This window comes from Dipodomys spectabilis, unplaced genomic scaffold (genome assembly GCF_019054845.1).
Source record: "Dipodomys spectabilis isolate Male_0828 unplaced genomic scaffold, ASM1905484v1 ptg000783l, whole genome shotgun sequence".
NCBI lineage: Eukaryota > Metazoa > Chordata > Mammalia > Rodentia > Heteromyidae > Dipodomys > Dipodomys spectabilis.
Window position 1 is genome coordinate 17,101,354 of NW_024871460.1, and position 26,974 is coordinate 17,128,327.

Consider the following 26,974-nt stretch of genomic DNA (forward strand, 5'->3'; position numbering starts at 1 on the left):
TATGACCATTATTACCACCTACCCTTCTTAATAGTTAGAGCTCAAGAGATGAGTATGGATTTAGAAATGCTAGTAAGGAGGAGGCCCATATTTTCTTTCCAAGGTAATACTGTCCTCAGGACCTTTGCTTGCTTTGAAGCAAATGAGGGCTCTGAGATCAAGAAAAACACAAACACAAACAAATACATTTAGCAGTTGTTTTAAAATTGTAGCTAGGTGCTAGTGGTTCACACCAGTAATCCTAACTGCTTAAGCAGCTGAGATCTGAGGACTGCAGTTTGAAGCCATCCCAGACAGGACAATCTTTATCTCCAATTAACAAGGAAAAAGCCAGAAATGAAGCTGTGGATCAAATGGTAGAGCACTAACCTTGAGTAAAAAAGTTCAGAGACAGCACCCAGGCTGAGCTCAAGTCCCGGGACTGGCACGTGCACACTGTGGCGCGCGCGCGCGCGCGCGCACACACACACACACACACACACACACACACACACACACACACACACACACACACACCTTCATTTTCCTCGCAGGAAAAATCTTGTCCTCATATTTCATGGAGAAAATAGAAGCTATTAAAAGAAATTTCCTTAATAATAAAATTCATTCTTATAATTAACTATATGTACGTAAAATTATACAAACACAGACACATATACATATAATATAGAATGTATATGTGTATATGTATGTGTATACTTAAATTATCAGTTTACTTAAATAATTCTTTTTTATTTTTTAAATGTTTTATTATTATTATTTTTTATTGTGAAAATACTGTACAGAGGAGTTACAATTACATGGGCAAGATAATGAGTACATTTCTTATCAAGCGTTGTCGCCTCCTTCTTTGTTTCCCCTTCCCATTCCTTTCCATCCTCCCCTCACACTTCTACCCAATCCTCCCTGTACTTAAATAGTTCTTGAACAGTCTACCCTTATCTATTTGAAATAAGACTCAGCTGACATGCAAGACATCTCAAACTTAAGTTCTCACTACTCTCTCAAACTTATTCATTGTTCAGTGTTCTCTATTTCAGTAAGGAGTGTAACTATTAAACTCACTGCTGAAGGCAAAAATCTGGGAGGTATCTTCTTTTCTTCATCCTCACATCTCATCCATCAATTTGTTTTATAGATGCTAAAATATATTCCATATGCTTCCATTTCTCCTCATCTTGACTTCTACCATTAAAATCCACTCTTGTCAATTCTGCTGTGATTGTCTCTAGACCAGATGGCTTTGTTCCAACTCTAATCCATTTTCCTCCTAGCAGCCAGGGTGCTTTTTATAAAATATAAATAAGGTTATTTTACTCTGTTTATAATATTCCTTAATGCTTTTTTATTGTACTTGGGAAAAAGCCACCAGAAATCCTTTCTCTTTCAACTTCCAGTCTATATTTCTAACTGCACCCTACAAAACAACAAAAACATGTCCCTACTACTTGCAAATACAAGTTCCTCCACAAGGGCTCAGGACCCCATCCTCTTTACAAGGTCTACAGCACTACAGATCTGTTCCTGCCTGTCTCTCACATCTTAATCTCAAGCCATTTGTCATAATCAACTACTCTTCAACCATATTTCTCAAAAAATGACCTTCACATATACTATTTCCTACTTGGAATATTCCTCAGAATGACTTTATGAAATGGAAGCCATTTTAAGCACAGCTAAGGAATGAGGAGGGAAGAAAGGTTATAAAGTTTTCATCAAGTTTCATAGCTAGTATTTAAACTCAACCTTCTGTCACCATACCTCCTGCTTTTAGCTACCAACGTTACCACTAGTTGCAAGAGTACAAGAAGATGAATACAAATTCCTATTCATTTAGAGCAGGGGTTGTCAAAAGTTAGCTAATAGCAAAATAACTCACAAGGTTTATTTAATCAGATTACTCAGGTACACAGTTTAGCCATTCCCAAAGGTTTTCTGTTCATTAGTTCTGGGATTGAGCCTCAGTGTTTCCATTTCTAACAAATTCATAGGCAATGTTTATGCTACTGACCTGGCAACCACAGTTTTGAGAACTACTGGTTACAACTTGCATAGTACAACTACAACCATGTGAAAAGCAAACATGTCTGCATTTGTTATTTAGTAAACAATATTCAAATCACTTCTTGATTAATACCTTCAGATCTACACTTACTGCCTGACTACTGATAGCTGCAGAATTTTTGTTAAAGATTATTAAGTTTAGAATAATTAAGAACATAGATATTACATCCAAAACCCAAATACACTAAAATGTATTCATATTAATTCTAACTATATTTACATGGAAAACAGAAAAGAAAAATGTATGCAAATGCAAAATAATGTGGATGTTACCATGTGTTAGGTTATCACTGAACCAGTGTATGTGTTTATGAGTTTACAAGATTACTAGCTGTAATTAAGAATTGAGATCTGTACCTTCAATTTTTAGTCCAGTCAGAATAAAATGCCACTTGAATCTGATTATTTAATTCTTTTCAAAATCCTATAGTGCTTGATATATATTTATATATGTTTATATATGTGTGTGCAAAAACTACATAGAGATCTATAGAACCATAACTATAGAATTATACATATACATATATAACTATATATAACATATATATGTAATTTTGCCATAACATATAACAAAAATTAAATAAAGTACTTTTTGTCAACTTGATATTAGCTCCTGATAACAAACAGTGATGGTTTAAAATCCTGATTTTTTTTAATGAGAGGAACATGAAACATGTTTGGAAGCCCATTTTGAGAAAAATGACAGTGAAAGGGAGGGGCACTAATGCCCTTCTGTGAGAGCATTAACAAGAGATGTATGTATTTCCATCATTAATTACACGGAAAGTCTCAAGATTAGCTTTATGTGGGGGTGGTGTGGATAGGGTGGGGAAACTGCCACCAGGAGGCGACAAATTTCAAATAAAATCTAGATGGCTAGAATTTCCTAGGATTGCTACCACACACTTAAGTGTAACATCATGACTTTTGCATGTGAATTATTGTGTTTTCTCAGAGTAAAGAAAATATCTCTGTGCAATAGAAATTCTTCTACTGCAATTATTTGCTCTCTTTCCATGGAATTTGATCAGTTTATTTTCTTAGCATACCTCATCATTCTTTATACTCAAGCAGATATAAAGAATTCACTTGTTAAGTGAAGTAAATCAGGCCCAGAAAGACAAAGATCTCATGCTTTCCTTTATATATAGAAGCTAGAATTAGTTTACAAATATATATGTAAATACATTAGGTGGTATGCAAGTATATACAAGTGTATTAAAGGGGTGATACTGATCAAGATGCATTCATAAACTGAATTCATAAGCTGCTTTGTTAAATGGCAACTCATTTGTATACTATTTAAAAGATGATACAATAAAAATTGTTGAATGAAGGGATGACACTAATCTTCTTGTCTATCTGTTTCCTTCGGTCTCCAGCTCCATGTATACCACGTTTCCAGTGGCAAACTATGAACTCATTATTATGTTGACACGGAGGGCATCATATTTATCTGTAGCGGCTTCCTTCCTTCTCCCACTTCAACTTCCTATAACCCTCTAGGAACTGCATACTTGTTTGAGTAGTATGGCAATATATTGCAGGCCTGATCTCCAGCAACAAAAATTCAACACATTTTCTTGCTCTATAGGTTTTTGTTTTTGTTTTGTCAGTCATGGGGCCTTACTCTGGGCCTGGGCGCTGTCCCTCAGCTCTTCAGCCCAAAGCTAGCACTCTACCACTTGAGCCACAATGCCACTTTCAGCCTTTTTTTTCCCCTGCTTATGTGGTACTGAGGAATTGAACCCAGGGCCTCATGCATGCGAGGCAAGCACTCTACCACTGAGCCACCTTCCCAGCCCCCATAAGATTTTTTTTTAAATTAGCTTATTCACATCATTTTATTTTATTGGCTCTATTTGTTATCTAGCCATCAGCAAGTTTCAATATTGTCAAGAGAGTTTGGAAATTACGTTTCGCTGAAGGGACAAAAAGCAAAAGTAAAAAATTAAAAAGCAAACGTAAAACTTAAAAAGTAGAAGAAATTTTTTTTTTCATTATTCATTACCTTGGATTTTAGATTTTTTTGTTTGTTTTTGGTTGGCCACTATTTTATTTAGGATTTCTATAACAGTATCTTGGCTTCAATACTAATACTGGAATACATAAATATAGTTAGAAATAAATATAGTTAGGGCAAACTTGCTTTATTTTCAAGAAATATAATTAGAGTGGATTTTTTTTTGCCTCTACCCATAGTGAGATATAGGGCAAAGAATCAAAAACTGACCAATATTCTGAAGTATTCTTCCTAAGAAGGAAAGAGCATCTAGATTCTGGGGTTTGGAAGTATATGGAAGTTGATTCTTTTTAAGTAAATACTAGAGATATATCATTAAAATAAATCTCACTGTAATAGGTTAGGCCACTGACTAGTTGCAAATATAACATGCATGCCTCAATCAAACTTTCAAACTTGCTTCTGAAGAGAGACATAGACAGACAGAGGTTCACCAAAAATGAATCTCTTATTACACTTTACTTCTCATAAGGTTGGAAGAGACCTCAGAGTTCAATAGTTGCTCATTTTTTCATATTTTAGGACCTAAACACTTTGAGCTCTAAATATGTTAACATTTTGAAACTATGAATGCTTTTCAGGAAAGTTTGATTCACTCAGCACTTTTACAGTAATTAAGGATGTGTGACCCTTTGAAAGCTGTAGTATTATAATTATCTGACATCAACATAACATACATTTAATAGGCAGTCTGTTGGATATTCGTAATCCAAGCACTTGGAATCTAGGGTAGGAAAAGAATTTGTTGAGCTACATAGATAGAGCCCGTCTTAAAAATTTTTCAATGAAATTAAAAGGAAAAGATCACTACCAAACTCAATCTATGAAGCCAGCATAATAACTCTCATCCCTAAACGAACTATATACCCATTTCTTTGATGAACTTTCATGCAAAACTTCTCAATAAAAATCTGCCCAACCGAATTCAACAACTAAACAAAAAAAATCATACACTATGATCAAACAAGATTAATTCCAGGGTTGGAAAGCTGGCTCAACATATGCAAGTCAATTACTGTAATTCAACATATCAACGGAAGTAAGGACAAGAATCACATAATCATTTCCATAGATGCAGAAAAGCATTTGACAAGATTCAACACCCTCTCTATGATAAAAGCTCTGGAGAAGCTAGGAATCCATGGAAAATCCCCCAATACAATAAAGGCTGCAAACCTACAGACACCATTATATTTAATGGTGAAAAGGTAAAACCATTTCCTCTAAAATCAGGAATAAGACAAGCCATTCTTTCCACTCCTCTTCAATACAGTACTGACTTCCTAGCAAGAGCAATAAGGCAAGAGAAAAACATAAAGGTTTATGTTTTTCTCTTGCCTTATTCCAAGTAAGGAAAGAAAAAGTAAAACTATTCTTCTTTGCAGATGATATGATCCTGTATTTAAAGAACCCTATAGATTCTTCTCCCAAGTTACCTGAGCTGACCTGAAATTTTGGCAAAGTAGCAGACTATAAAATTAATCCACAAAAATCAGGAGCTTTTCTGTATAACAACAAGAGCAAGAGAAGAGCAAAACTCAAGTCAGGAAAAGCAACTCTTCAAAAATAATTAGGAATTAACTTAACCAAAGATGTGAAGGACCTCTATGATGAAAACTTTAAAAACCTGAAAAAGGAAATTAAAGCAGATTTAAGGAAATGGAAAACCTTCCATGCTCTTAGATTGGAAGGATTAACATTATGAAAATGGCAATACTGCCCAAAGCTATCAACACAGTCAATGCAATACCCATCAAAACCCCAACAACATTCTTCGATGATATAGAGGAAGCAATCCAAAATTCAAAAGGAATAACAGAAAACCCCGAATAGCAAAAACAATCCTTATCAGGAAGAACAGTATTGAAGGAATATCAATCCCAAACTTCAAACTCTATTACAAAACTGTAGTAATAAAACATGTTAGTGGTGCTGTGGCTCAAGTGGTAGAGTGCTCACCTTGAGCTGAAGAGCTCAGAAATAGCGCCCAAGCCCGGAGTTCAGGCCCACGACCGACCAAAAAAACAAACAAAAACAAACAAAAAACCATGTTGGTACTGGCACAAGAATAGGCCTGAGGACCAACAGAATAGAAGACCTAGAAATGACTCCACAGACATATAGTCCTAATACTTGATAAGGGAGCCAAAAACACAGGATAGAAGACATCCTCTTCAACAAATGGTATTGGAAGAACTGGCTAGACATGTGCAGAAAACTGAAGCTAGATCCTTATGTATCACTGTACACCAGAATTGATTTCAAATGGATCAAGGACCTCAATGTAAGACAAGATACCTTGAAAAAAGGGAAAGGGGAAACACTAGGGCTCTTTGGGTCAAACCTTCCTAACTAAAGATCCAGAATCATAACAAATAAAAGAAAGTGCATAAATAGGATTGCATTAAACTGAAGTTTGTGCATGGCAAAGGACATAGATAGCAAGATAAATAAAAAGTCCACAAAATGGGAGATCTTTGTTAGATATGAGGGCCTCATATCTAAAATATACTTAGAGCTCAAAAAAATTAAACCCTCAAAAAACAAATCCTCAAAGAAACAACAACCCAATTAATAAATGGGCTAAAGACTTAGAGACTTCTCAGAAGAAGTAAGAATGGGTAATAAACACATGAGGAAATGTTCAACATCTCTGGCCATAAAAGAAATGCAAATCAAAAATATTGAGATTCCTCACCCAGTTAGATTGGCCATTATCAAGAAAATTAACAATAACAGATGCTGGTGGGGATGTAGCCAAAGAGAATGCTACTACACTGTTGCTGGGAATGTAAACTTGTTCAACAACTCTGGAAAGTGGTATGGCGGTTCCTCAAAAGATTAAACAAAGAGCTTCCCTTGGACCCAGCAATCCTACTTGTGGGCACAAGTGACCACAAACCAGGCCACACTAAATCCACCAGCACAACCATGTTCATTGCAGCATTTTACCATAGCTAAGATAAAGAATCAGCCCAGATGTTTCTCAGTAGACAAATGGATCAAAAAAATGTGGTATATGTACAATGGAACTTTATGCTTCCATCAGAATGAATCGCATTGCCCCATTCATAAGGAAATAGAAAAACTTGGAAAAAATTATATTAGGCAAAGTAAGCCAGACCCAAAGAAACATAGGTTGGGTGTTTTCCCTCATTTGTAATAATTAGATTGTGCCTTTAAACCTACAAGTAAGCCCAATGGATAGTAAAAGACAAAAAATTTACATTTGGACATGATAAAACAGGATTCTATAAACATTCACACATTGAGACCAAAGGAGGATATTCTTAGGAGATGATCACAGGGGCTATGTGCATATGAGCATATGAAATGATGCTTGTCAAAATGAACTCCAAGAAATGGAAAAGAGGTTTTTTTCTCCTGTTTTTTCCCTTTTGTTGCTGTTTTTGATTTCTATACCTTTTATCTTGTATATAAGTTTATCTCTTTTGGGGAGAGTTAGGAGAAGCACAAAAATGGTACGACAGGGGTGAACTGATTCAGCAGTGATACTCACTAGACACTATGCTGAAAATGAGCTACATAACTTGTGGGAGAGAGGAGTCAGGAGGGAGAAAACTGGAAGAAAACAAGGTAGCATTATTCAAAAATAAATGTACTCATTATCGACTTATGTAACTGCACAGCCACTCTCTACATCACAAGAAAATAATAAAAAATAAAAATAAAAATAATTTTGACAACTGTAATTTTTTCAGGCTGGAGACACTTAACTTACTAATATATATCATGTGTAACTTGGCCATTAATATATTATAATAATTTCCTTAGTATTCTAAGATTATTCAGGAGATTTCCAGTAGTAATATATGTGTTATTTGCAAATCCTTCCACATTTTTATGATTTGATGGCATTTCATTCAAACTCGGGAATTTTGATCTTAGTTTGAATAATAAAGATAAAGAATAATCACTATGTGTTAGGCATTTTTACAAGCAGTTTTCATATATTAATTTAAACTTCAGAAAGGATCTAAGATATGAAGACTATTAATATCCATTAAATGATGAAATTACTGAAAAGTCATAAAACTTAAGAACAAGTTAAAATAGAGAAGCTTACTTTTTTAAAGAATATAGTGCTCAGTCAATTGGCATTAAAGTGAGTAGAAATATTTACTTTCTTTTCTGTTACGATACTTCTGAGGGAACATGGTATACATACCATGATTTATGTGTATGTATAAAATCCTTTGCTATGAGCAATCCAACCCAACTGTATTATTTCATTTTTAGACTTTTCTCTCTGCTGATTCTCTGGGTGAGAATCAACAGAATCAACAGCTCTATTGCCAGAGTTCTGCTGATTCAGCCATTCACCACTCACTATCTTTTGATCTAATCTGTTCTGCTTTCATTTCTTGTTTTCCTATTTAGTGATAAAACATTTATAGACATGATCAGTAAAGTTAAGCGCTCTCCAGGACAAAAAAGCAAAGAATGCTGATTATAATCTTTGATTTTTAGTTCCTTCTATTGTAAATTGGGAAGATCTGCTTCTCTTTTGGCAAAGCTTTTGGTATAATTCCAGAAAATTGAGGATTCTCCAGGGCAGTTGGGTAGAAAGCCAAAAACTCTTGACAAATAAATATTGTCCAGTTGGAAGAAAATTATGAATAGTTCTCAAATTTTACTACTAACCAAAACTACATTAAGACTTTCTAAGGATACAATCTACAGTTTCAGCTTCAGGGATTCTATTAGGATACTTCTGAAATGACAGCCAGACATCTGCATTTTGAAGCTTCTCTATAGTGATTCTATTGTAAGTGACATACAAGAAGACATAAAAATTCTAGACTAATCAGAAGTGACTTTTGAAGAAAAAACATGTATTGTTTTCAGTGCAGTAGTTTGTATAATTATATAGATCTACTTTGGTTATTAATTTCACATATAAAAACAAACTTTAGAATTTTTTTCATGTGCTTATGTGTGAACACTTACTTTGGAAATTAGCTAATTTAACATTATTCTATATCAATTAATCATTTCACTTAATGATTCTGTAAGATTATAAATGACTTTTGAATAAAGTAGATTTTACTATTCGATGATTTGCATTTTGAAAATAACCTGAGGCATCTTTGGAGCTATATATTAAAATTGAATTTAGAATACAAGTAAATCATCACTTAAAGTGCTTTTCTTTATAATCTGCCAATATTTTTACATTTGGTCATGTTCTATTCTTACCTTCTATAGTCACTCATTCTTTTTTTAGAGAAGAGAGTAATGGGGATTGACCTCAGAGTAAGGGCTCTAGTGCTATTAGTTGGTTTTTCAGTTATGGGTCCCAAAAGTTGCCTGAGCTGGTCTTGAACCACAGTCTTCCCAATCCCAGGTGGGATCATAAGCATAGCCATAAGGCCTGACAGCTCTCAATCTTAAACACTGGTATTATATTCTTACAGATTTTTGTTTTTTAAAATAGAACAAAGGGTAGACAAATGAAGTGAAGGGGGGGGGGAATGAGTCAAGAACTCAGTATACATCATACAAAGTTAAGAAGAGTGAGGGAAGGAATAGGTAAGGGAAAAACAGGTGAGAATGTTGAAAGGGGTAACATTGATCAAGATATATTGTATTCATAAATGGGCTTGTTAAATGGAAACCCCTTTGTACTAAAGATAATAAAAAATAAAGAAAATAAACAAAATCTAAACAAAAAAAACAAACAAACAAAAAAGAGGACAAACTGCTAGGTATTGGGGTGCATGCCGTAAGACTATTTGAAGCTAATATGAAGATCATGGTTCAAAACCAGTTCAGGCAGGAAAGTAGGACAGAGTCTTATCTCCAAGTAACCACCAAAAAAGCCAGAACTTGAGCTGTGGCTCAAGTACCACAAAAGCTCAGGGACAGTGCCCAGGCCACTACTTCAAGCCCCAGACACAGCAGAACTCTCCTGCTTGCCAAAAAAGTAGGAGGGGACAAACTGTGGAATGAGTAGAAAAACCAGCACAGACTTTTCAGTTATTGCCTGTAATAATCAGAATAAACGTTTTTTAGTTATTCAAATATTGTAGGATCATTTCCTAAGGAGTCTACATTGATTACAATCTAGAAACTTAAAAATTAAGTGTAAGTATTATAAAAATGAGTATACTTTATAAATGGTAATGAATACTGCCTTTTAGGTGAGAAAAAGCCAAGTACCCCAGTTTTAGATGTGAATATTTGGATGTAAAAAATGTCATTCTACATCAGCTTAACTAACTGAGTGAGCATTTTTAATAAATTATTATTTACAAAAATAACACAATGACCTTAACAAATTGGAAATTATAATACACCAAAATATGTCTTCTGGTAAATTGCATAATATTACTTTGCTCAGTATTACAAGAAAACTTTCATGACTAACCCTTCCAACATCCAAAATTTTCTTTAAATAGTTACAATTATGAAAAATAGGAATGCTGTGGTTAGCTCTACTTTCTTTCCCTTTGCTTCCTATATTCAAATTAAGAGGAAATCTCTGAGCTTTAACTAATTTGTGGAAGACCCCCCCCCCATACATACCATATGCATGAACATATTTGAAATAAGAACTAATCCCTTCTCTAACCTCAGCCTCATCTTCAATGCCACCTTTCATATGTTATCAATAGTAATCTTATTATCTGTCCCTTTTATCCTTATTTAAGTGCAGTTGCCATGTAAAGCTCTTTTCAATCTCCTCTGGATTTAAATTCTCATTTGCCTTTCTGGGCAATGAAACAGGTTTCTTCTTCACTGACTTTGGCCCACACTATTGCTCTTCACTACTATCAACATCTAATTAAACCATTTCACTTCTTTGCATAGTCTTATAATGTCAGGTAAAATGTCTATTATTATAACTTTCCTAGTGAATAGAAAGCATTTTTATTTTCTTCTGTAATTGATTCTCAATGCTAAAATTTTCAATGAGCAATGGCAATAGAAGACTATAGCATATTTTTCCCCCAAGTGTTTTATACTTCTGCTAATTATGTAAGTATTTAAATGTACACAGATATTGGGCAGCTTGGGGAAACTAATAATTTCATAAGACAATGTATCTACAGCCTCAGAATTATGTATAGAAGAGCAAAGACACAATTGTCCAGACATGTTTAACAATATTATGATTTGTTAATAAAATAACAATCAAAATAGGACCAATCAATAACAAATGTAAAGAGTATTTTTGTTGGAATAGCATTCCTTGGAAAATTTCAAAGGTAAGTTTATTTCTTTCTTTGAAAAAGAAAGACTATTTGATTTATTCCACTACATCTAATCATAGAACCCAAGTTACAATTCATAATGGTAGATTCAAAACAAGTCTGTTTTTATCAATGGTAAGTTTCTAAGGATATATATATATATATATATATATATATATATACACACACACATATATATATATTCTCTTAGAAAAACAAATTTAAAGTTTATTACTCTAAAACTATAATTCTATGCAAATACATTAAATAAAATTATATGCTATCATGTATGTGTTGTACTCAATGATCTCATCCATCTAATTTAAAAATTAAGGAACAATATGATGTTTTAGATAAAAGTTAATTTTATGTAAAAAATTTATGAGCAGCCAATACCAGAGAAGAAGATAAAGCTGATTCCAGCTTGCCAAAGCATACTAATTGATATTACTCAAGGTGTATAAAAGTACTCTAAATTCCCACAAAACTTTATTACTCTTTATATATAAAATTCTAAAGCCAGGTACTGGTAGTTCATGCTTGTCATCCTCTGAGGATCACAGTTCGAAGGCAGTAAGGGCAGACAAATCTGAGAGATTCTAATTTCCAATTACCTAACAAAAAGCCAATAGAGGAGCTGTGGCTCAAGTAGCAAAGTACCAGCTTTGAGTAAAAAGCTGAGAAATAGAGCCCAGGACCTGAGTTCTAGCCCCATTACTAGCACAAAATAATTTTGTTTAATATAAAAAGTTCTACACATAAACTAACCATTGCAAATGAAGGAAACCATGGGCCCTAAATTTCTTTGGAAATGGCTTACTTCACTTACTATGATTTTTTCCAAGTCTTTCCATCTCCTAACAAATGGGAGGTGTCATTTCTTTCTGACAGAAGCATAGAATTGTGTGTGTGTGTGTGTGTGTGTGTGTGTGTGTGTGTGTGTGTGTGTGTGTGTGTGTACCACATTTTCTTGATGCACTCATCTACTACGGGCCATCTGGGTTAGTTCCATATCTTAGCTATGGTGAATAATGCTGCAATAAACATAGTTGTGCTAGTAGCTTTAAAGTGGCCTTCTTTGTTTTCATTTGGGTAAATGCCCAGAAGTGGGACTGCTGGGTCATAGGGGAGCTCGATGTGGAGTCTTTTGAGGAACCTCCATACTGCTTTCCAGAGTGGTTGAACAAGTTTACACTCCCACCAACAATGAGGTAGGGTTCCCTTTTGGCCACATCCCCTCCAGTATCTGTTGTTATTAGAAATTTAGGTCCCATGGTTTCCCTCATTTGCAATAATTAGTTTACATTTTATAGAATAATTTTATCAGATGAGCAGAAAAAGCTCAAAAGCTATGTTCATATGACCATATAAGATGACACTAAGAGAAATGAACCCCAAGATATGGACACAAGATGTCTTTCCATGTTGTTGTTGTTTTAAATGTACTATGTGATATTTTTTGTCTCCTTTTATGTTCTTCCCCCTATGGTATATTCCCTGTTATCAGTGTACTTGTATATATACATTCATCTAATCTGGGGAGGGGAAGGGGAATAATAAAACACTGAAACAAGGATACAGGATGACCCATTGCAACAATGATACCTACAAGACACTATATTGGAAATAAACTTTACAACTTTAGGGGAGGGGAAATAAGGTGGGGAAGAGTGTGGGAAATGGGGGAGGGAAGGGATAGTGGGAGAACAACAAAGAAGGGGTAACAATGCTTTACTCATGTAACTGTAACCCCTCTCCATAGCATCTTTACAATAAAATAAAATTTCAAAAAAAATTCTACAACTACTAGTGAAAAGTATAAAATGCACAGATACTCATGTAAACCCAAAACTTATTTAAAATAGTTTAAAATTTACATTTTAAAGAATCATTTGTATTAAAATTATTTTCTGCACACTCATGTATTTACTATTTTCTAACAATCTTGATAAAGCTTACTTTGATTTGCTCTTAGCATAAATAGCCATATTATAATTCCACATAGCATCCTATTATTTTGGCTGTTATATGAGAAAAATAAAAAACAGCCACAGTTTAATTTGCTTTTAACACACACACATGCACACACAAATTACAGAAAAACTTTTATTAACAGTAGTATTTTAAAAATAATCATATTTTATATCTATTAAACAATTTGTTCTTACATTATTAAAGACTTTTCTAACATAGAAAAGTTTCCATTTGGAACTTCTAATAACTGGATCATTATTGCAGTAACAATTAACATCTCAGCTGCAAACAAGAGGACCATCAGTTAGATCTTGCCTACCCATATTACACTTTGGTCAAGAGACCTTTTACAAAGTTAACATAAGGATTAGAGTTCTGGTCTGAAACTGAAATCTGGCAGTTCTGTTGCATTCCTGTATGGCAATAACTATATGATGAAAGTAGTGCTTTCCCTTTACTAGGAACATGTGGTTGAACACTGCTCCCCATACCACCTAGTGACAACCTTATGTTATCTGTTTGGTACCTTCAGGACTCTGCTTTTGAACTCCTTGAATTACTATTATAATAGTGTGACTAGAAGTTTTAAGAAATTACATACAATGCAGTTTGGAAAAATGTATAAAGATTACCTTTAGAAAAAAATCTCATTTTGATGTAAAAAGTTTCTGTGATTACTTTTATTTCTGATAACCAGTTGGGATTATATCACATTAAAAATGCTGACACACACACACACACACACACACACACACACACACACACACACACACACACACACACACACACACACACGGACCAATCAATAAAGTAAAGAGACAGCCTATGGAATGGAAGAAAATATTTCAAAAGACAAGGGATTAGTATCTAAAATATGTAAGGAACTGGAATTATCTAGAACATAAAAAGAACTACAAATAAAATTCACACAATAATTTAACAATTAGCCCAGTCAATGAATAGGCATAGTAACTGAACAGTTTTTAGATGAAGAACTACAAATGAAAAATGTTCAAGATCTTTAGTTATCAAAGAAATTCAAATTAAAACTACATTGAGATTCTACCTCACCACAGTCAGAGTAGCCCTTATCAACAAAACAAACTACAACAAATGTTGATGAAAATGCAAGGGGAAAGGAATCCTTACTCAGAGCTAGTGGAACTATAACCCAGTCCAGACATTGTGGAAGTCAGTATGGAGGTTCAAAAAAAAGAACTCTCATGATTTATTCCCAAATAAATTATGCAGTCAGCTTAGGGGCCTATCAAGGGATAAATGAAGAGGAAAATGTGTATATATACACATTGGATTTAGTAATTAAGAAGAATGAAATTAAATACTTTCAGGAAAATGAATGGAACTGAAGATCATTATGTTAAGAACAGTAAGCCTGTCCCCCAAAACAAGTATTGCAAATTTTCTCTCATTTGTTGGAACTAGGGAAAAACAGAAAACAAAATTTAAAAACCCAAGTCATGAATAGGGAGGTGGAAGGGGAAGGATATGGGGAAAGGAGTATTGGGGATAAGAACAGTAGAAAGGTATAAATATAATCAAAATAATTATTTGCATGTATGGAGATAAAACTTTGACTATGTTACAGTTTAATATAAACTAATAAAAATTTGACAGAAAAACATTCTAGTTAGTTACTTTTAGTTGTCAATATTAGATTAACTGATAAATTGTTCCTATATTTTAAGGAGCAATAGTTAAAGATTTATAATGAAGTTAAAAAAAAATCTTTCTTCCTAACAGAATTGTCTAAAGACCTTTTCAAAAAATACAACTGGTCTTATAAAAACATAAATAATGAAACATTTAATGCTACAGTAAAGGCATCAAGTATACTACTGCTTAATCTAGCATCAAAAAATTAATTTCTTTACTTAATGAACAAAACACCTTCTTGAGTAGAAAACTAGTTCTGAAATATAAATAAATAAAAAGCAATACTTACTTCCATGCAGTTTATTTTGTTAAAAGCATATAGATTTAACCATTTTTTTTTGGGGGGGGGGTTCCGGTCATGGGGCCTGAACTCTGGGCCTGGGCGCTGTCCCTCAGCTCTTCACCTCAAGGCTAGCACTCTACCACTTCTGGCTTTTTTCTTTTTGCTTATGTGGTACTGAGGAATCGAACCCAGGGCCTCAGGCATGCCAGGCAAGCGCTCTACCACTGAGCCACTTTCCCAGCCCCTTAACCATTTTTTAACATTATATTTTAGAATTTATATTAAGTTGAATGCAAAATTAAATACATTACAGTCTTGGCTTCAGACCAATACTATCATATTTAGTTACTACAGAATTATTACTGTAAACATATAGCAATACTCTGAATTATTCTTTGTATTTTCAAATCAACTCAAATGTTTTATTAGATTTAAAAATTTGCACTTCAATGCAAGCCTTAAAAATTATTAGAGTATAAACTTATTTAAGTAAAAAAATCTTAATGATAAAAAAATTGAACAAAAACCACTGTAGGCATATCAAGATGATATTCTTTCATCTGCAACAATCATCATGAGCAGTTTTTTTTTCAAAATAAATGACTGGGTTTATAGATTCTTTGTCTAATAGGAATATTTTCAGTAGAATTTAGTATAATGAATTCAGTAGAAATAAAATTTGATGCAATTATTGGATCAACTGAGATTTGCCAGAGATAAACACAGGTTTTTAATACTGTAGGTTTAATCAATTGAATTATTCAACTCACATTATAGAAAACATCTACAAAACAGATGATACATTCTTTTTTAAATTTTACTGTAAAGATGCTGTACAGAGGAGTTACAGTCACATGAGTAAGGCAATGAGTCCATTACTTGTCTATCATTGTTAACCCTTCCCTTCCTTGTTGTTGTCCCACTATCCCTTCCCTCCCCCAATATATTCTTATTTATTGTTGGTTTTATTTATTTCATGTTATTATTCCATTGTCTCACTTTACATAAGCTAAGAAGGCTGAAAATTGCAGATTAAAAAAGCTGGAAGTTGGGAAATGTTTAAATGTCTTTTCATCATCCTAAATAAAATTTGATTGTCTATTTTAAAGAATACATAATTTTGGATCATTAGTCTAATATTAGAATATAAAAACTGTGAAAAACTAATGACAATAAACAGAAAAATACCATACAAATGTATATATTATAAATGTATGTATATATTCTAGTCCACTGGTTATTTTACATACACACACACGAAGTTAAAACAAGGGCTCAATTCCAAGATAATTTTATTCTTGTTTTGCTCTGTGTGTGTATATCTGTATGTGCAGAGAGTGTGTGTGTGTGTGTGTGTGTGTGTGTGTGTGTGTTTTGGTACTGTATGCTGGACCCAAAGTCTTCAGCTCTTACTTGGCTTTGTTGCTTATGCTGTTACTCTTGTCTCTTGAGCCACACCTCCAGTTAACATTTTGCTGGTTGTTCTGGAGATAAGAGTCTCAAGGACTTTTCTTCCCTGGGCTGGCTTCAAATCTCGATTCTTTGATCTCAGTCTCCTGAATAGCTAACATTGCAGATTAGATGCAAGATAATTGTTGACACACATTTTCCTTGCAACTCTGTTTTCATTTTTTATTAAATTGTGAAATTTATTATAAATATAAAGGAATATATGAAATATGTACTTAATAAAAGCATAGTTGTAAAATCCCCCAAATTAAGATAAAACATTTTTTAAAGTAAGCCAAAGCAGGATCAGGATTTGGTTTACTTGGGAGGTCATTCTTATCATTGCTTCATAAGAGAGAGAGCTCTAACCTGTGCAAACAGCATGAAAACTATCTGTAAGAAGACATAGGTTTACTGATCATTATATTTAGACACGCTGCAATAGAATTGTCATTTATAGTTTTATAAAGTTGTATAAAACTCTCACAATGATTTATGAGCCTGTTATGAGACCTATTGCTGTAAGAAGAGTCCTACTTTCGTACAGAATAGTAGATAATTTCAAAGCCCCATTGAATTATGGCCTATATCTTTCTGCATATACTTAACTATGGAATAAAAATACTCACTTAAGAATTTGAGAGTAAATTATTAACTAAAAGTTGTAATCAAGAAGAGGAATTACGATAATTACAAATTTCATCAGCAAAATGCTTAACAAAAAAGTACTAAATTTGATCTAATATGATATTTAAAATTTTGAGTGTTTAGAATCATCATCCTCATTTACTGTCCAAGTTCAGCATTTTAATAAAAATTCACATTTAAAAAGGTCGCACGTGAGGTATTTGTACATTAACACTGTTAGGCAGTGGACTGGACAGTCTTCACAGTAGGTGAGGATTTTAGCTCTCATAGAACTAAAATTTCAGTATCACTTAAATATCACTGTCCCCTGAAAAAAGCACACTTAGAACAAAGGTTGTTCTTATTTCATAGTGAGAGATAATTGCACAGATAGTTTCAATCTAAGTTCGAAATTTCTTGTATTACAGCAACAGGAGAATCTTAAAACAGGAGAATCTCTCAAAATGTAAATCACAAAACCTACTCTGTCAATTTCTCATTTACTGCTAAATTCAATGATATGTACAAATGTATAGATGGTATTAAAAGATATACACATACAACAAACATATTAATATTCATTAGACATAAATGTATAGATGTTATATATTGATATGTATGGTTAAGAAAATTGTAACCAGTGAAACAGTCCACAAACAATATATAATTAGTATCTATTTAAAAAAGTAATCTATCTGACAGATATTGACTACTTATTTTTAATGCTATTATCACAGTAAGTTTGGATTTATTAATTTTAATGTACTCATTACATTGCTCATGTAACTGTAACTCCTCTGTACAGTATTTTACAATAAAAATGTACAAAAATTCACTTGTGACTATAAAAGCAAAAAAAAAAAAGAATTTCCTATTTAATTAATCCCCATGAAAGAAAATTGCTTTCATTATGGAAGTAGAAATGGGGTTAGGGAGAAACAAACATAATTATGAGATAATTAAACAAGAAACTAAGACTTGTTGATTCAAAGGAAAGATCTATGTTCAATGGAGAAAAACTAGTAGAGTGACAACTATATTTTGCTTTGGACAGGTAATGTGGATACCAATGTCACACAGTGGAAGAGAGCAAAAGGAGGAACAAGTTATTAGTTGCTTGTTTGGTGAAGGATATGATAGATTTAATTTTACATGCTGAGTTTAGCATTGGTAGTCTCTCTCCCTCCCCCTCCCCATCCCCTTTCTGCCTTCTCCAGTCCCTCTCCCTCCTTCCTTCCCTCCCCTTCCCTACATGATAGAGTGATAGAATGGGAGAGAATACATCAAGAATAGAATATGTGATAAAAAGAAGAAGCTGGCAGAGCCCGTGGCTCAAGCCATAATCCTAGTTATTCAGGAGGCTGAGAGCTGAGGATCACAATTCAAAACAGCACTGGCAAGAAAGTCTGTGAGACTCATCCCCAATTAACCACCCGAAAGCCAGTAGTGGTGCTGTGGTTCAAGTGGTAGAGCACTCGCTTGAGCTGAAGAGCTCAGGGACAGCGCCCAGGCCCAGAGTTAAAGCCCCATGACAGAAAGAAAGAAAAAAAAAGAAAAAAAAGAAGAGAAAAGAGAAAGAAAAGAGAGAGAGAAAGAAAGGAGCGAAAGAAAGAAAGTAAATTTAGGGCATGTGTAATTTGTAGCAGTTTTAGCAAAAAATTAATTAGTGCAATAAATTAATAAGAAAACCCCAAAATTAGGCAAATGCGGGGGGGAGAGAGAAATAACTGTAAGAGATAATGACAATTGTTTAATTGTATGACTGCAACAAGCACTTCAGTATCAAGCATATTAAAACACCTTACTGTACATTTTAAATATATATAGAAAAATTAGCATAAATAAATATAGTTCATTATGTCAGATATATTATAGTCCATGAAAATAGCATACTTTTGACATTTCATTTGAATTTCTAACTAGACTAGATAAGATGAAAATACAATAAACTATATTGATTTCTTATAAGTAAGAAAAACATCAATTCTTACTTTCTTTGGTTTTAAGTTTTGGCACAGTTCACTTCAGAATAACAAAGTGAAAAAAGAGAGAAACTGAGAAGTGGTAGAAACATTTTCTGCTCTTCATGCAGGAAATGGGACATAAAGAATCACAATTATCAATTTTTAAAAGATAATAAAAATTTAAAGGAAACTTTTGCATAGACTATTAAAAAATAAGTAGTTAGCACAAAAGACAATTATCTTTCAGAATGCATTTATATCTAATGCGAAAGTAATACCACATGGATGCTTATTTTAAAAAGTTTTCGGGCTGGGAAGGTGGCTCAGTGGTAGAGTGTTTGCCTTGTATGCATGAGGCCCTGGGTTCAATTCCTCAGCACCACATAAGCAGAAAAAGCTGGAAGTGGCGCTGTGGCTCAAGTGGTAGTGCACTAGCCTTGAGCTGAAGAGCTGAGGGTCAGTGCCCAGGCCCAGAGTTCAGGCCCCACAACCAGCAAAAAAAAAAAAAAAAAAGTTTTCATAAGCCACTTTGACTTAACATTGTAGTGGAGGTGCTAGCCAAGCCCAATTAGGCAAGAAAAAGAAATAAAGGCATTCAGATCGGAAAAGAGGAAGTAAAATTATCTTTAATCATACAATGTTCTATACAGAAAATTTCAAGGAATCAACAAGAAACGTTTAGAGCTATTAAGTCACTAGAGTAAGATTTCAGGATACAAGTATAGGTTTTCTTTGAATATGTTGGTAATGAACATATCTAAAAATGAAATTAATGGAACAAGTCCATTTATAATAACGCTATAAAGAAAATAAAGTAAGTTTAACAAAAAAGGTAAGGTATATACATCAAAAACTACAAAATTTTACTGCAAAAATGTAAAGAAGGCGGAGTGCCGGTGACTCACGCCTGTAATCCTAGATACTCAGGAGGCTGAGATCTGGGGATCGCGGTTCAATGCCAGCCCAGGCAGGAAAAGTCCATAAGACTCTTATCTCCAATAAACCACTCAGAAAACCAGATGTGGCGCTGTGGCTCAAGTGGTAGAGCACTAACCTTGAGCTGAAGAGCTGAGTGACAGCGCCCAGGCCCAGAGTTCAAGCCCAGGACTGACAAAAAAAAAAAAAAAGTAAAGAAAAGGAATGGACATCTAGTGCTTATGGGTTGGAAGACAATATTTGTTAAATGGCAATAATACTCAAAATAGTGGAATTGAATGAATACCTATCAAAATCCTAGCTGTCTTTCTACTTCAAATATTATGAGCTGACTATAAGCTTCATTAGAATATACAAGTAATCCAAAAGAGAGGAGGAACATCATCAATATTCTATTTCAATCATAATTAACTTAGAGTATTAATATTAGATTTGCAAATTCCTGGACTCTACTCCAAACATACAGAATTAAAATTTTAGGAGTGATTTTCAAGCATTACTAAAGTTCATACTTGAATTTAATATCAAGCATAAAATATAATGGAAGTTATTTGAGCTTATGAGAGCATCATAGTAAACCAATGATTTGAGTTGGTAGGAAAGAAAACACAAGCCATGGTGATACTCAGCAGAAGAGCAGAGTTCATCATGTTCTCTAGGAATAAAAAAACTCCAGAAAACTAGAAAAAGCAAACAAACAAAAAACCCCAAACTTGATATAAAAAAAATCAAACTTGATAAAAACTGAACTAAATACTGGCTTTATAAATTTCAGAATCGTTTATCAAACAGCAGAAACCTCTGTCATTTGGTGTACCAATGGCTAATACAGAACAGATTGTTTCTTAGACTAATGATAACAAAACCAAGTTGCCAGAATAACATACTTTTACTTTCTTATACTATGTTCATCTACGTTACAGGAAGGTGTAAAAAAGAAAAAAACTGGGTTACCCACTGATTTTCCTCTACTTAACAAATTAAAAAAGCCCAGAAAGACAAAGTGAATAGGTACATAAGAAATAGGATGAGAATCCACATATTTTTGAGTCCTAATCACAATTATTTCCACAAAACATACTGCTTTGTCTTTAAAGATGTTTAACATATGTATTATATTATACTATACATATAAAATTATATATGCATGTAATTCTGTATTCATAGTTTAACTGATCTAAGACTAATATTATCAATAATGCCTTTGCAATAAATGGACAATTATTCTGTTCATCTAGATAATTTAATGGCTTGCCCATGTTCTAAAAACCACTTATTAATAAAAATTTGAGCTTACTACCCTCAAAAGAGTAACAGTCTTCAAAAAATTATAATCACATAGCACTCATAGATTTGCCTTTAATAACTAAAAAGTCTGCAAAGAAATACACCTAGATTAAAAATATTATTTTTAGATAGATAAGGTTCAGTTCTAACAGAAAGCAACATTGTAATATGTTGGTTTTGACAAAATACAGTTCTTAATAATTTTATACATATTTTCAATTGTAAATGATTTAAGATTGCTTCTTTTTATGCCAAGATCTTTTATGATATATCTATATGAAGTTGTTCTGGTATCTTGATGATACCTTTTAGATACAGAGCTATTCTGAAACATACACTTATACATAGCTAAGAAAAAGCTTTATCCTAAGGTTTAGAAATTTAGTATTAAATTTAATATTAAATTAAATTTCACTTTTATTTCTAGTTATGACTACAGTGTCTAATAAATTTCCTAAATTATATTTGTTGAATGAATAATTCTCCTTTATCTCTCGACATTTTTTATAGGGCAACTTAATTTATCATATACAATATGTAATATACATACAATTAGCAAATATAAGTAAGTTTAAAGTTTAAATCACACATATACAGTTACAAGAAGTGTTTCAAATGACAAATATAATTTTGAACCTTTTAGAGTTTACTAAATATAATCACTAGTACTAAAGGAATATATTACCAAGCCTACATACATGGTGGTAAATATAAATAACTAAATAAGACTGGTATTACTTACTAATCAACTTAGAAAAATATTTGAATTAAAAATTTGCTATTCATTGTCTACGTGCACATGTAGTAGACTCAGTGTAATATAATTCACTACAGATGAGAAGTTAAGTCAGATATGTGACATGCAATCTCTTATTAGCATAATAAAAATAGCAACTAGATGTTATTTGTTCACTTGCAGTCCTTTGTTAAGTACTAATATTACTATAAATATTGAAGTCAAAATTATTTTTTTCTTTATGAAACCTGTGTTCCAAAGTAAAAGTGTCTAATATGCAATGGTATATTGTAGAAAAAGATTATTTTTAATAATATTGCATAACCATGTAAGTTATTTTCAGTATTTAAACCATCTATGATTATGCTTATCAAGTACCAAACCAAAGGTTGCTAGAACATTTTCTCTCAAAAACAAAGACTGTTAGATTTATTCTAAGAAATTAAAGCAAATTCAAGATCCTATGTTGCAATAATGTATGACACTAACATTTTATTACAAACAACTGTGTACATATATATCTTGCCATTTTATACAATATGTGTTTACCCAGAGAGATCAGGTTGGCCTCCTACAGTTTATAGGGCCAGATGTGTTCTGAAATTACTTAAATTGACTACAATAAAACATATTGCTAAAATTAGAACATTATTCTCTTTCCCAAGTAAAATTATATGCACTATGCCTGAAGAAAATAATGAAGAAAGTAATGTTTAAAAAGATTGAGAGTTTAAGATTATAATCTTCTCTAAACCTCTGCCCACAAAACCAGTATGACAATATGGGGTTAGGTTTTGGGCAAACACCAGTGGGTACATATGTTTTTCTCTATACAACAAAGAAAACACATTAGAGACTCAGATTTCACTCTGCTCTTAGAGGAAAGGAAACTCAATGTGTTTTTTCAAGGAAACTTTGGAAACTTACGCTGAAAATTAGAAATGATCTTCTGGATCAATAAATCAGAAAAAGTCATCTTTATTAATAAGATAATTATCAAGTTAAAATATAACAAAGACATATTTGAAATTACTAGCTTAGGCAAATCAGAAATTATGCCTTACCTACAATTCATTTTACATTTAATAACTGCTAAATAGAAACATTTAGAGAACAAAGCTATTCTGGAAACAAAAAGAAAGCTTCATAGACTAGACCACTGAGTTATATACAATGGGGTAAACACATGCTCAATTGTCTTTTTCATTAATAATAAGAAAGCCACAAAGTGCTGTGAGGTGTTGATATTATAATGCAAAAATTGATTTAAAATTGAATCAAGCAGATTTTGTATAATATAAAATTCTGAAATTCTAGAAAACCAAATTCCTTTAAAATGTACATGATTGATATATGAAATTAGAGCAAACTCATCTTGACATGAAAAATAAAGTCTTACTGCATACTTGTGCTGATATGACTGTGTAGTGTACTTTCCAGTATAAACCAGTTTCACACTTACTTAGTGGTTTGTGTTATGAAAAGGAAAACGATGTAACTGCTTTTACGTTATATTGCTGCACTTTTCTTCTTGTCTCTCTCCTGCTCAAAGCTCCTTCTCCAGTTTTTGTAACTGGATTTCAACAATGGTATAATCCACCAAGTTTGCCTCCTATTAAGCACTAAACATCTACACTTTCATTTCAGTGTATCATGGACCAGGTGTGGTACACACCTGTAATCACAACACTCATCAAACTAAGGCAGAAAGATGATTTCAAGTCCAGCCTGGCTACATATTAGATTCTAGGCCAATCTATACTACATAGTGAGTGAGACCCTGTCTTAAACAAACCAACCAACCAACCAACCAAAACTCTATAACAAACCAAAGGATCAAAAACACTGCTCTTCTTTCTTTCTTTTTCCCCTTTTGCACTGTCTTTTTTGTTCTTCTGTACCTTTTGTCTTGTATGTAAGTTTATCTGATTTGGGGAAGGAAAGAGGAAAGCACAGAAATGGTAGGACAAAGGGTGAACTAATTCAGCAGTGATACTCACTAGGCACTATGTTAAAAATGAAGTACACAATTTGTGGGAGAGGGGAGTTGGGAGGGAAAAGACAGGGAAAAAGAGGGAAGAGGTACCACTGTTCAAGAAACAGTACTACAGGGGCTGGGAAGGTGGCTCAGTGGTAGAGCGCTTACTTTGCATGCCTGAGGCCCTGGGTTCGATTCCTCAGCACCACATAAGCAAAAAGAAAAAAGCCGGAAGTGGCGCTGTGGCTCAAGTGGTAGAGTGCTAGCCTTGAGCTGAAGGGCTGAGGGACAGCGCCCAGGCCTAGAGTTCAGGCCCTACGACCGGACCCAAAAAACCCCCCAAAAAACAAGAACAAAAAAAACCCAGTACTACTCATTACCTGACTTATGTAGCTGCAATACCTTTTGTACATCACCTTTACAATAACAATAAAAAAATTAAAAAAGGAAGAGTTTTGCATTTTTTTTCTCTAATGATTCATTATCGGTAAAAGAACTACAATTGTCTCTTTTCATTCATCTTCAGACTCTACTGCTAGAAAAGATACAAAGTAAATTCATGCTCAAACTTCTAAAAGGAAATCTAAGTTCCATTCATCTAGTTATAAAGAACTCTCAAACTAAATAAAACACTCTTAGAGTTAGTGAACACAAATTAAAGATGACTTAGAAATCAATTTGTTTGATAATAACTTACCAGTATATCAAGTTATGTAAGAAGGTAAATTGGTAAAACACAATGAAATAAAGCAAACATACATGATCAAAATTTTTTTAGGAATAGTGAAAAAAAAGACTATACTACTAAAGGGAGTATCTACAAAAATATACATATTTTACCTGTCATCATCTTGTGAGAATCTCCTTTGTAAGTCCTCTTTGCTCCACTGTTCTTTTTCTTTCCCTTGCTCAGGTATATCTTGTGGTTTTTCCTCGTCTCCTGATTCTCTGTTTTTCTCCTTATTACATGTTTTTATAATCTCTGTCCCTTTCTCATTCTCATTAATGCTCTCATCTTTTACCTCTGAGTCCTTATGAACTATCTCTTCATGTTCATCCCCTTCTTTCCCTCCCTCTTCTATTCCCTTTGGCCTTTGAATGCAACACAAATGGAAGGCATGCAAATAAATACAAAAGAAGGAAAAAAAGTCAAGAAAACATGCACATGAATTTAAACAGAACAGCAATGAAAACTATTAAAAACAAATATATGTTATAAGTTATGTCATAAGTTATAAGTGTGAAAACATTTTTTACTATCTGTCAGAGAAGCACTAGGGGTATACAATAATCACACAGCTTCAATTCTTACATTCCTTTTCCAAAATTATTTGGAAAATAGGCAAAACTATGATCTCTGTTATAGATATTTAAGTCAAGTAGCGATAAAAAAAAACAATAAGGACAAGTGAGAAATATAAATTATACTAATTTATATACTTTATATGTTTTTCAGAAGCTGAGAAAACTTTCCATACACTTAATGATTTCAGAGATCATCCTAGTAAAAAATACATTTAAAACTAGGAGATAACACTTTCTATACACTTATAGATAAGAGATCACCCTACTAAAAATATTCTTGTTTTCTAAATCATTGAGATACATTCAGCTCAGAAAAACTCCTCCAAAATATTATTTAGGTATTTTTTAGAACACTAAGAAGTTTACAACCTTACTTAACCATCACTTAAATTTTAGCAAGGATGTAATAATGGTAGTTAAGTCTTTAAATTGCAAACATAAAATAACAATATTATTCCAAGTAATCTAGTACACAAAATTTATGGCAACAAATCTGAACTGTGCATCAAAATAACAATAAAAAAGAAACATGTACAGAAGAGCCTACTACATTAGTGATATATTTTAAACCTTTTAAAAATAATGGGTTTGATGTTTATCCCAAGAAAAGGAAAGGCCCAGAATATATTTAACATTTTACTGCGAAACTCTCCTTACTCACCTGATTTTCTTGTTTCCTCTTGGCCGTTCTGACTGGACAGACATGTAGCTTGTGCTGCTGAAACGAGAAGCACTACTAGTCCTTGAAACCGCAGATATATCACTTACATCACTGTCCGAAGATTTAGTGGAAATATTATCTGCCCCTCTATGAGGATCCCATCCTGATCGATACTGTTAACACAGATGGACAAATACGCAGAAGTTGTCAGTATAACCACACAAAGCAGTCATTAGCTTTCTCCTATTTCAGCACTTTAATTGTCCACAGAGGATACTGCAATATCTCATTCAGTTGCATATAAACCAAAAGTGAATGGTAATTATCCTAAAAGAAAAATTCAATTTATGTGAAACCCTTGTTTTTAGCAAAGTAATTAGACCATTTTCACCACACCCCAAAGAAGGCCATTAAAGTAGTTTCAAAACAGCATGGCCACAGGGAAGAACATTTAGGTAAAATCTGGGAAATAAAATTTTGGCTTAATATTAGGAAGTTCAATTTTTAAATTTCTGAATAAATTTATAAAAAACTACAATGAGTTGCCACTTTAACTTATAAAAACCAATTCTAGTAGCCATTGATTTTTCTCTTTAATCCATTATGCTTCACTGAAAACCTAGAGATGACACAAAATCTAATTGTTAAACCGCTGTCTTTTTAGAATAACTAAGATAAAAGAGAAAGTTTAAATTCTGAACAGTTGCTGGAATTTTGATGGATCCTAGAAATACTAGAAGTCATTATTATTTATAATAGTTCAAACTTCCTGGAACTGAAATAATCAGTTAACTGG

General features: G+C 33.1%; 1 protein-coding gene across 33 annotated transcripts in view; it reads right to left on the reverse strand.

The window, feature by feature from the left end:
* The window catches only part of Rims2 (regulating synaptic membrane exocytosis 2), a 418,336-nt gene that overhangs the window by 76,775 nt on the left and 314,587 nt on the right, over positions 1–26,974 (reverse strand). For 12 of the 33 annotated variants that reach the window (XM_042673019.1, XM_042673018.1, XM_042673020.1 and 9 more), the window contains one exon: positions 26,179–26,351. The exons of the other annotated variants lie outside the window; for them this stretch is intronic. In XM_042673019.1, the coding sequence (XP_042528953.1) occupies positions 26,179–26,351 (173 nt within the window). The remainder of the gene's footprint in view (positions 1–26,178; positions 26,352–26,974) is intronic. 33 annotated transcript variants of the gene reach the window in all.